We start from the raw sequence: 11,987 nt of genomic DNA on the forward strand, positions 1-11,987 counted from the left end.
CGCTAACATCCCCGAGTAAACCTATTCTTTGAAACATACTTTCGTTTTCACCGTCTGCGCGGTGTCAAAGTACCAGCAGCCATGTGGTCTTTCAAGAGCTTCTGCGTTTTGCAAGCGCTTTGAAGCCTCAATGCAATCAGCAGCCGCAATCGACCGACGGGCAGAACGACTCATCTACAGAGTAGCCCCGGCGACTGATCGCAGTCTGACACTAAGACAATACGGAGGAGCTCACGCAAACACCTTCAGAACTGCGACTCTACCAATCAGCGTACTGTCTTTGATTTTGGGATCCCTGTGTCCGAGCGGCCATCCAATCGTGTGTATTCGTTTGCCTTGTTGACGCCCGTTGCGAGCCTACACCACCACATCCGGAAACGCATTTTGATGTGCGGCAGTGATGATGAGTTGGTGAGTGGGCAGCTGCCAGTTAGACAGCAGCATGTGGGGGAGCTCGAAAAATTTGTACCGGTTACATCAGTATTAAGTCACTCTAGAATTGCCAGACCTTATTCTAACACCTCGTTTGAGGCTGATCATCTCGGAGCTTGACATATTGCCGTCTTGAGCCTGAGAAAGGAAGACTGTCGACACTGCTCTTCGGAAACGGAAAGCCCCGCTAGTCGTGACACTGAAACACGTCATCACCGTCTCACTGATCCGCGCCAACAAACGCCTGCCGCAGTCCACGCATCTAACAAGATGCATATCGGCTGAACCCCAACCGGTTCTAGGCCAGGGGCTGGTGCTCGGACGTCTCTGTAGGGAGCGTCTTCAAAATTGTTATTACGAACTAAGGGACCAGTGCTCCCTTAGATGAGGAGACTCAGCAAATTCCATTTCGACTGTAGACCAGCGAGATAATGGCAGCATCCTATTATTCGTGAGTCGATCGTTATAGCGTCCTACACCACTGTGGAAGCGGCGTCATACACTTGGGGGCTCTCGGCGAGCGACACAGATGCTGTCCATCACATCGTCTCTTGCCCGTAGATGCAACGAAAGTCTGTGAAAGATGGGTTACACCAAGCATCTGTTTATGTTGTCTGTCTGGATCGCTTTTTCGCTTGTGCATAGCTCTGCATCGGCTGTCAAAGGCCTTTCTGCAGGAGATGCACATCCGGCAGTGCGCGTTCCACTGCAGGACCCCGGGAGCGATAAAACGTGCTCCGCTGAAGGTAACGAAATTACAGTAAACGTCGCCGCTAACGACGTTGAAGCAACGTTCAAGTGTGATGGTACTGTTACTACCCTATACCCGGCAGATTGTAACGGCAACAGTTGCCCGTCCGTGTTAGGATCCGGAGACAGCGAAAACGTACCGATGATTTGCGAAGATGACAACTGCCGAACAATAAAGCCTCTGACAGAGGTGTTTCCTGGTGCCAGGCGAAATAATAATGACAACCACGTGTATACGCTGACGTTTCCCGCTGAGGACCGGCCAAAGCAAGACGCATGGTATCACTGCAGAACTGCAGCAAAAACCAACCCTTGCAAGGTTAAAATCAGCGTCGCAAAGGCTCTAAAAGACCCTCCGGATACCCAGATATGCTCCAATCAGAACCGCGATATTACAATAGAGGTCGGAGAAGACACAACAGAAGCTAGGTTCAAATGCAGTGACACACTAACCACGCTAGACCCGCAAGACTGCCCCGGTGGGACATGCCCGGTGATGGTGGCGCACGGCGATGACGAGCCGGTATCGATGATATATGAAGATGAGGATTGCAGTACAGCTAAGCCCTTAGACCAAGTATTCCCAGGCGCCACGCGGCACGACGATGCAACAAACCACGTTTACAAGCTGACGATTCCAAAGGAAGGAAGGACGACAAAGGCCGCTTGGTATCAGTGCAAAGGGTCAGCACGAAACAGCAACACCCTTTGCAAAGTCAAAATCAACGTCACCGCTGCTCGGCCGACGCCTCCCACTCCAGAGGCGAAGAACAAATGCACGGCCGGCGGCGAGGAACTGAATCTCAGTGCGACGCCTCAGTTGCCTCTCACATTCGTGTGCCCGCACGACCTTCCTCTAAAGCCTAGTGAAACGAGGGTGTACGACAACCGCGACGGTCAATGCACGAACGAAGTGGACCTCTCTAGTCTCGTAGATGCGACTCTCTCGAGCACAACTCAGGTGGATACGTTGGCACCGGGAGATACCACGTATACATTGACTGTGAGGAGGCTTCCGCCAGAGAGGGCACTGCTCTGCTATAGGTGCTCGGGTCAAAGTGCCTCTTCGTACTCTTTCAGAAAGTCTAGAAGTCCTGATGACGAAGCAGATTGTTTGGTGAAAGTTACGATCGAAGCAGACCCTACATCAACGAGTCCTCCGACGACGCCGACTGAGACTCCGTCGACCCCTACGACATCATCTGCAATGGCTAAAGGAAGTATAGTTATGTTGTATCGTAACATCCCAATTGTGATCTTGGCAGCGGGCGCGATCTACAGGATCTGAGGGAGGGAGTCGGAGGTGAGACGTACAGGGAGGCTATCTAGTGTGATTCCCATACGCTGGGAAATGCGCCTAGTTTACGAGCAACTACGTGTACGGCTCGACCCAGCTAACTTTTACCTTCCGTTGCTCTTTGCGCGAGAATGTCGTGACGTCGCTGAATGGTGCTTTCTCATGAACAGCCTCCGCTGACGGACGCGCGAAAAAAAAACTAAAGTCGGAAGCGAGCATCTGCATCCTGATTCAATTTCCTCACCGCTGCTTCACACATCACAAGAACAATGAAACTTCGCGAAGAAATATAGTTCCAGCTTATCCTCATCCTAGACCGCCCAACATCTACAGGCGTCCGTAGCCTGCATTCGAGCCAGCGAACCACGATACATTTCAGCACGGCACCATTGAGTGCACGCTTTCACCACACCCTGCGTTTACACAGTGCCTTGCTGTGAATTGCTTGCACATACGATTGTCGAAGTGTTCCTACTGAGAATGTTGGTTCTCACTCCCAGAAGTTGTTCAGCGGCTCGCTAAATCAGCAAGGGAAACCGCATCATACTGTTTGCGAGGAGACGAATGCATTTGTGACAGTTCCCGGGTTTTCTCAACATTATCTCCCAATTCCACTCTTCTTCTCAGCAGTACCCTTTACGTGTCCAAGCGACTCACGCAGAGAACGACGCACTGACGGATACAGGAGGATGACCCTTAGCGACCTGACACAATGACAGCGTTGGACGAGCATTCGCAGACAGCTTCAGAAGAGCGACAATAACAGAAACCGTCCCATCCCGAAATTCAACATCGATGTTCCTCACAGCCAACCAAAGTATGTACCTTGTGGGGCACCAGCAGCAGTTGTGGGATCCTCTGTATATTGTCACTCTGGAACGGAACGGCCTTCGTTTGTTGTGTGGCTGCCGCTTGTCCTAAGCCTTCAGTTTTTACAAGCTTACGTCTAAGGATACGAGAATGTCGAATTGTTTTCCCGGCGCGGACAGCCCTGTTTTTCGTGACGCAAAACAGCATCACCACGCCCGATAACCACGACGACAGACCAGCCCACAGGGCCACGCCCCGCGCACCCAACCCCGGCCACATTGATAGAACCGCGATTCGTTCAATGTAGCCGCTGGTTTCCAAACGGCCCTACACATGTTGTCTCTCTCGAGTTGTCGATTGTGGCTGAGGGGCAAAATTCATTCTGAGTAGAGTCTGTTCCGTATCGACCCTTTAATCTTGCGTAAATAGCCATGGACTATCATCGAATGCCATCTGCAAATCAATGCTAAATTGACAAATCGTTTTGCACTTCGTGCGCTAGTCTGTACAGCGTACGCTGTAGTGGCGCCATCATATTATCGATACTCTCGCCCTCGGAGTTCGGCAAAAGTGTCCCGCTCATCGCGGCCTGTCAGTGTAAGCAGCAAAACTGTTTCCACGATGAGGAGGCACCTATGTTTGTTGCCGCTGTTTCTATCGGCTGCCGCCTCGTTTGCCACAGGTTCTGCCTCTGCATCGAGCACCCTTTCCGCCGAAATAAATACACAGAAGGTCGTGCAAGATACACTAACTGACCCGCTGGAGGGACAACAATGCACCGGGGACGACACGACTATTGAAATAGTGGTTGGACCTAAAGACGAAGAAGCAACGTTCAAATGTGTCGAGCCACTTACAACTCTAGTGCCGGCAGACTGTACCGCCGACTCCGGCACTTGCCCAACGATGGCGGTATCCGCCAAAGGGCAAATCATACAAAGGGTTTGCGAAGATGAGAACTGAGAAAGCCCAAAGCCACTAACTGACGTATTCCCTGGAGCCTCAAGGACAGACGATCCTGCAAAGCACGCTTACACGCTAACTATTCCCAAGGACAACAGGCCACAGAAAGACGTGTGGTACCAGTGCAGAAGTCCACTGAGAACCAACCCTTGCAAAGTGAAAATCAGCGTCGCAGCGGCTCTCGCGGACCCGCCGGAGAACCAACAATGCTCCCAGGCCGGCCAGACTATTACAGTAGATGTTGGTCCTCAACTAACAGAAGCAGCGTTCAAATGTGTAGATCCACACACGACGCTAGTGCCGGCCGACTGTACAGGCACCGTTTGTCCGCCGGTGGCGGTATCCCGCTCAGAACACACCGCACCAAGGATTTGCGAAGACGCGAACTGCGAAAGGCCGAGGCTCCTGACCGACGTTTTCCCCGGCGCCTCGAGAAAAAATGACACTGCTAACCACGTATACTTGCTAACTATCCCCAAAGACAACAGGCCACAGAAAGACGTATGGTATCAGTGCAGAAGTCCACTGAGAACCAACCCTTGCAAAGTGAAAATCAGCGTCGCAGCGGCTCTCGCGGACCCGCCGGAGAACCAACAATGCTCCCAGGCCGGCCAGACTATTACAGTAGATGTTGGTCCTCAACTAACAGAAGCAGCGTTCAAATGTGTAGATCCACACACGACGCTAGTGCCGGCCGACTGTACAGGCACCGTTTGTCCGCCGGTGGCGGTATCCCGCTCAGAACACACCGCACCAAGGATTTGCGAAGACGCGAACTGCGAAAGGCCGAGGCTCCTGACCGACGTTTTCCCCGGCGCCTCGAGGAAAGATGACACTGCTAACCACGTATACTTGCTAACTATCCCCAAAGACAACAGGCCACAGAAAGACGTATGGTATCAGTGCAGAAGTCCACTGAGAACCAACCCATGTAAAGTGAAAATCAGCGTCGCAGCAGCTCCCACAGCGCCTCCTGCTACATCACAAGAGAACAAATGCACGAACGCTGGAGAGGTGCTGAATGTGAGTGCGTCACCTGCATCGCCTGTCAAGTTCATCTGCACGAAAGACCTCTCTCTGCAGCCAGCCGATAAGTACGTGTACGAGAACAGCGATGATCAGTGCCAGAAAAAGGTGGAGCTCTCTACCCTTGTAGATGCGCAGCTGACCGGAGTAACTCAACCTACATTAACATCCGGGGACACGACGTATACTCTCACTATTAACAAGATGCCGCCGAAAAAGGCATTGCTCTGCTATAAATGCGTGGGTGCAGACGCTCATTTGAACTCCTTGAGAGTGTCGGCAGGCCGTGATGCTAAACCTGAATGTTTGGTTAAAGTGACAGTAGAAGCAGATCCTACAGCAACAGATACTTCGACGACACCGACAGAGACTCCATCGATTCCCACGACGTCTTCGGCTATGCTTCACGGGAGTGCACTGACTGTGTCTCACAACGTGGCGGTTGTGAGTTTTTTGGCAGGCGCGCGTTACATGCTCTAAAACTGGGGGGACAGAGGCAAGCCTCGCAGGGACTTTCCGTGGTGGCGTGTGCGCGCGCAACGGAACAACGCGAAGCGTTTGTGAGCGTATTCGGCCGCTGTCCAAGCATCTGACAGCGGTCATATTGGCTGAACCGTGACCCGGTGGGTTCTACGAACTGGTAACGGAATGGGCCTACAGAAAGTCCTTTCAGTTACGCTGATTCTGCATGGAGGGCACAGACGCTGCCTTGTCGAGAAGCATCAGCGAATGCCATCTCTAGTGCAGAGATACGATACTGAAAAAGCGTTGCTTTCTTCTAAAGAGAGTCACCGTAACATACAGCACCTTGGTGGCAGGCGCATCACGAACTGCCGGGGACTTCCGCCCTGCTTTACAGGTAGCATCCTAGTTAGCATTGCTGACCAGCATCAGCAAGTCAGGCGCTTTCATGTTGGGGAGCAACAGTTAATGGATTTTTCGTTTGTACATACTGCTTTTCGGCTTCCTACCAGACCTACCTACCGCTGCATCAGCAGCCGTTTCCGGAGAGTGCATTAGGCAGCAGGACATGACAGGTACATTGAAGGATCCTCGCCGGCCCAACAATTCTCACAGGCGAAAAACTCTCTTGCAGTAGTAGTTGGGGCTAAACAAACAGGGAAACATTTATATGTGTCCACCTTCTTACTATCCTGGACCCCGCTGACTCCTCTTGCTCACCGACGATGCCAACACACGGGGAACTACAGGCACCCATTATATATGATGACGTGGTCTGCGAAGTCCCAAAGCCTGCTTCCGAACCGTACCGCATGCCACGATAGCGGATGAATCTTCTACGTTTGTTTAAACGCTGAGTCTTCCGAAGTAGAACCGGCCAAAGAAAGCCGCGTGGTGTCAGAGCAAACGTCCATCGCGAAACAGTCCTCGTAATGTTGAAATCAGCGTGGCAACCACTCTCGCTGACCTGTCGGAGGATCACAACTGCTACGAGTTGAAAGGTAGTATTGCAGTTGTTGTTGGCCTGAAGCCGGAGAACCAAACGATCAAACATGGTGGCGCTATGACTAACATAGTCTCGGCAAACTGGGCCGACGGCCCATGCCTGGAGCTGGTGACATCCCGCGATGTACAGACTGTATAAATGATTTATGATGACGAGCCTTGCAAAAACCCAAAACCATTAATCGATGTCTTCCCCGATGCAGTGAGACAAGATGACACTGTTATCCACGTTTAACAAGCTGACCATCCCGAAAGAAAACAAATGGGTGAAGAAAGACATGCGGCATCAGTACACAACAAACTTGCCAGCTGATCCTTGCAATGTGAAAATCAGCGTCACCGAGGCCCCCGAGCATCCGTCCGCTTCACTCGCGATGAACAAATGCAATGCTGCTGGAAATACGCTGAATGTGAGTGCGTCACCAAAAGCGCCTCAACTTGGTCTGCCCGCAAGCTTTTCTTCTGAAACCGGGCGAGAAGAATGTGTACGGCAACATCGACGACCAATGCCAGGAGGAGGTGGAACAGTCCAGTCCGGGAGAGGCGGCTCTTGCTGGAGAACAGCAGACGGCTACACTGCTAACAGGGAATACAGCATACGCTGTTGCTATCAGCAAGCTGCCGCCGGAGCAGGCACTGCTTTGCTACAGGTCTTCACCACAAGAGAGTAGTGTGATGTTTTTTGGGACAACCGGCAGGGCTTGATGGCACAAAGGGTTGATTGGTTTAGGTTAAAATTGAAGCAAATCCTAACGGAACCAATACCAGGACGACGCCGACTGAGATCCATTGAGTCCAAGGAAGTTATCGGCAATGGCTACAGGAGGTAAAATTGCTGTGTACGGCAACCTAGCGGTTGTGACTGTGTTTGCGGGCACTTTTTGAAAGTTTTGAAACGCGGACGGGGGTGTGTGTTGCAGCGACCGTATTGGTAGTTTTCTCTCTGGCGAGAATCACGAAGCGTTTGTGAACGCACCCGTGCGCGGTGGGCCCGTTCGATATTTGAACTCTCGGCGGATTTTGACATGCCCGAAAGACTTATTTCCGCACCTGCTCTATGCTGAACAACTGCGATCGACGCTGGCGGCGTTAAATTATATTAAAACGGAAAGAGCAAGCATGCTAGTGCCTCGCAGCTGCCCTCAAGGGACACGTCTTGCTGTGGATATAGCTGACGGGGTTGTATCCCGATTGAATCGTCTCACTACGGTGAAATACTACGCGTGATGATGCGTCATAGAGAAGCATTGGAGTTCCAGCCATCATATACCCATCCAAGAGCGCCCACAGGCTACCGACAAACACAGCCGTCGTTCGCGCTCACCGGATCCCTGCACGTTTCACCGCGTCCCCACAAAATGTAGTCTACCCTTCCGTTCAGCTCTGGGGCACGGCCACGCTGGTGACGCCTTCCTGGTACCCGACTGCCACCATGCCCATGTCGTAGAGTGGTCGAATTCACTCTCAGCGGTCCCTCTACATCTCGTTGGCTGAATGTGAAAAAACGCCTGTTATATTTTTTAAAACTATTCTCAGCATTTTACCGCATTTCGCTGTAGCTCGCCTCAATGGAGTTACTGTGTGCAATTGTCTTTCGCGGTCAAAAACACACTCATGGAATCATTGGGACGTCTTTCGTAAACTGGCCTAAGGGCTGCACTGTGTGGCCCATCGGAGACAGCTTCAGAGACACTACGACACTAATCAGCAAACCATGTTGAAGTATGATATCAAGGTAACCGAGGCCTCGTCCGATTGTGCACTTGAATTTTCTCTTTTGGCATTCGCTCCATCTCAGAAACAACTGCCGCTCTGGAAGAATTTCGCTGACACAGGGACTTTCGTTTGGTACACGGCTTACTACTAATGAAAAAGGAAAGCGGGGCGTTGTCTCTGAAACTTGGTGTCAGTCAATTTGTTGAATGGAGCTCCAGAAGCGTTACGCTTTTTTTGGACACCTCGCTGCAATCTGCTCAGTATCTTCACCGTTCAGGGCCGTCAGAAAAAGTGTGGAACAATATCGTCACAGCCCTTCCGGCTTAGGCAGAACCTCTATGCGTTACACTCAAGGTTCTCGTCATGTAACTGAATCACGCCGACAGACCCCGGCTTCTGCCCACGCATCTAACGTGGTGCAGGTTGGCTGAATCGTGCCAGGTTCTAGTCAAAGGGGGGCCGTCCATCTGTGAATCTAAGTTGATACTCGGCTATACGGCTACATATGTTAGACGCTAACTTGCCGGGTAAACATTGGCTTATCAAACAAGCGTGGGCTCTTGTGACCGCTTGGCCCTGCAGAGGGTCTCTTTAGCTTTGTTAATTCTGTGCGAAGGGAAAAGCGGGTTTTCAGACGGGCAGAGTTAGCCAATGCCTTGCCCGACATAGACCTTTGAGATGTAGACAGCATCTTGCTATTCGTGATTCTATCGTCGTAGCGTACACACATTCGCAGAGACAGCATCATACGATTTGAGTCTCCCGCCCTGCGAGAGGAGTTGTGTCCCTTAGTCCCTTATAGTGCGGCTTGTCGGCATCAGCAAGAAAAGTGCTTTCAAGATGGGCTGCAACAGGTATCTGTTTTTCTTGTCTATATCTGCCGCCTTTTGCTGTGTGGCCGGTAGTCCATCCGTTCCAGAAGGCCTTCCCGCAGAGACAGATAGACATGAGCGCATCAGCTCTACACTGCCTGACCCGCCTCAAGAACAACACTGCTCCATGGGTGAAAGTCCTATTACAATACAGATTGCAGCTGACAAAACAGAAGCAACGTTCAAATGTGCTGATCCGCTAACAACGCTAGACCCGGCAGACTGTACCGATCCCTCCTCTTGCTCACCAACGGTGGCAACCCGCGAGGAACTACATGTGCCCATGATTTACGACGATGTGGCGTGCAATAAAGCGAAACCGTTAACAGATGTATTTCCCGGGGCCACGAGGGAGGATGATACTGATAAGAACGTTTTCAAGCTAATTATTCCCAAGGACAACAGGCCACAGAAAGACGTGTGGTATCAATGCACGTCCGGCCAGAGAAACACTCCATGCAAAGTTCAAATCAGCGTAGCAGCGGCTCTCGCGGACCCGCCGGAGAACCATCAATGCTCCCGAGACGGCGGGTCTATTGAAATAGAAGTTCTGCCTGAGCAGACAGAAGCCACGTTTAAATGCGGCAGCACCCTTATCACCCTAGAACCCGCGGACTGCTCCAGTGACTCTTGCTCACCACTGGGGATATCCGAGAAAACCCAACGGGTACCGATGATTTGCGAAGACGAAAATTGTAGCGTACAAAAACCTTTGAATGATATCTTCCCCGGTGCCACGAGAACAGATGATACTGTTAACAACGTTTACAAGCTGACTATCCCCAAAGAAGATAGGATAACCAAAGCTGCTTGGTATCACTGCAAACAACGAGCGCGCCAAAATCCTTGCAAAGTAAAAATCAACGTCACAGCAGCTCCCCTTCCGCCGCCTACATCACCGGAGAACCGTTGCACAGCAGCTGATGGGGAGCTGGATGTGAGTGCATCACCTGATAAACCTCTCAAATTCGTCTGCGCCAAAGAGCTTTCTTTGGAACCGCCGAACAAGGAGACTGTGTACGACAACAGCGACGGCCAATGCCAGAAGGCGGTGCAACTGTCTACTCTCGTAGAGGCGGAACTGACGGGAGAGACTCAGGAGGATGCACTGGTACAGAAGGATACCACATACACTCTGACTGTTAAAAAACTGCCACCCAAGCAGACGCTGCTCTGCTACAAGTGCGTGGCGAGGGAAGCACGAATGGAATCCTTGAGGAAGTCAAACTCTCTTGAGGCGAACAACGGGTGCTTGGTTAAAGTGACAATTGACGCAGATCCTACGGCAACGACTACGCCAAATACACCGACTGAGTCGACACCGACAGAGACTCCATCGATTCCACCGACGTCGTCAGCCGTGGCTCCGAGGGGTACACTTGCGGTGACTTGCGGCCTGGTGGTTGTGAGTTTGTGGGCAATCGCGATCTGCGCGATCTAGAATAGGCGGATGGAGACATTCCTCGAATAACCTGTATCTAGTGTATTCAGTATCGTTTTTGCGATTGAAACCGGCGAAGCGCGTTTGCGGGCACATACCTGCTCGGTTGCACTTGATGATAGAGAAACCTCCAGGTAGTGCCGTATCGGGTGAACGACAAACAGTCGAGGCCTATGCGGAACAATTGCGGCCGACGTCAGCGACGTTGGCATCCATCATACGGAAGAGAGCACACATAGCAGGGCTGCAGGCTTGTGTTTACCCGGGACTTTTCGTCGTAACTGCGGCATGTGCTTACGTTACTAAGGATCCTTCCGTCGTGAGCGTATCGCCAAAGACATACCACGACTCGAATAGCGACCCCCCTGGGACCGCGCGGTAGAACAACTCCCGCCTAGAGCGGATTTAACTTTTCGCGCTGAATTATGAGGCCGAGGCGTGGACAAGGCCGGACGTTATCGACAAGCGCAGTAGTTTTGTAGCAGATCCTTGTCCAAGAGCACCCAGCGGCAAGCAGAGCCAGCACTCATGCCAGAGATTCACGATACACATCCCCCATGGTCTCGCCCGTTGTGCTGGGCTTCCCAAATACGCAGCTGCTCGGTCTGCTCTTACTCCAGCGTAGTCGTATTCACCCTCAGGTGCTCCTCAATGCCTGTGTTCCTGTGACGGAACGGCATCAAGGCATTAGCAATTAAGGGAATGGCTGGCAAACTGCACGCATTCTGAATATTTCCACGTATTTTGACTCGCTACCCCGCGCTCCACTGTAAACAAGCGTCTGCAGGCGAACCGCGGGGAAAACACCGCGCGCATACAAGACATAACCACGAGCGTTTGCACACTGGCATCATGACGATACTGGGTGACCACTGTCACTTTCATTGGAATCCGTGTCCTTGTTGAACTTGTCACAACTCACCGCCTATGCTTGCAGGTGTAAACTGGTAACTTTTTTTCTGTGCCCTGCAAGGCGGACATTTCACGAAGTGCTGCAAACCCATGGGATGCTGATTTTGAGTTACCGGGTGACAGCAGTTTCACGCTGCGTTCTTCCAATCAATCTAGAGCGTCCGAGCCCATTTGCAGCTCCCGGTACAAGGCGACACAGCCTTCTGACGGGCTCATGAAGAGACACAGTGTACTGGTACACTAACAAAGCTGATACGTCCTCGTACACTTTCACAGGTCACGCCAACTGGATGATCTCACA

The 11,987-nt window shown here is 51.8% G+C and overlaps 3 protein-coding genes across 3 annotated transcripts; all 3 read left to right on the forward strand.

Moving 5' to 3' along the window:
- Positions 1-1,015: 1,015 nt before the first annotated feature.
- Positions 1,016-2,470, forward strand: SRS26C (SAG-related sequence SRS26C; the record flags this gene model as incomplete). The annotated part of the gene is made up of 1 exon (XM_002365102.1): positions 1,016-2,470. One exon carries the CDS (start codon positions 1,016-1,018, stop codon positions 2,468-2,470), a length of 1,455 nt encoding a protein of 484 aa, XP_002365143.1.
- A 4,487-nt stretch (positions 2,471-6,957) lies between these two features.
- On the forward strand, positions 6,958-7,416 carry TGME49_259280 (hypothetical protein; the record flags this gene model as incomplete). Its single annotated transcript, XM_002365101.1, has 1 exon — positions 6,958-7,416. The coding sequence occupies one exon, from the start codon at positions 6,958-6,960 to the stop codon at positions 7,414-7,416; it is 459 nt and encodes a 152-aa protein (XP_002365142.1).
- A 1,885-nt stretch (positions 7,417-9,301) lies between these two features.
- SRS26E (SAG-related sequence SRS26E) lies at positions 9,302-10,774 on the forward strand (the record flags this gene model as incomplete). The annotated part of the gene is made up of 1 exon (XM_002365100.1): positions 9,302-10,774. The coding sequence occupies one exon, from the start codon at positions 9,302-9,304 to the stop codon at positions 10,772-10,774; it is 1,473 nt and encodes a 490-aa protein (XP_002365141.1).
- Positions 10,775-11,987: the final 1,213 nt, after the last annotated feature.

The sequence above is a fragment of the Toxoplasma gondii genome, chromosome VIIb (assembly GCF_000006565.2).
Source record: "Toxoplasma gondii ME49 chromosome VIIb, whole genome shotgun sequence".
NCBI classification, from domain to species: Eukaryota; Apicomplexa; class Conoidasida; order Eucoccidiorida; family Sarcocystidae; genus Toxoplasma; species Toxoplasma gondii.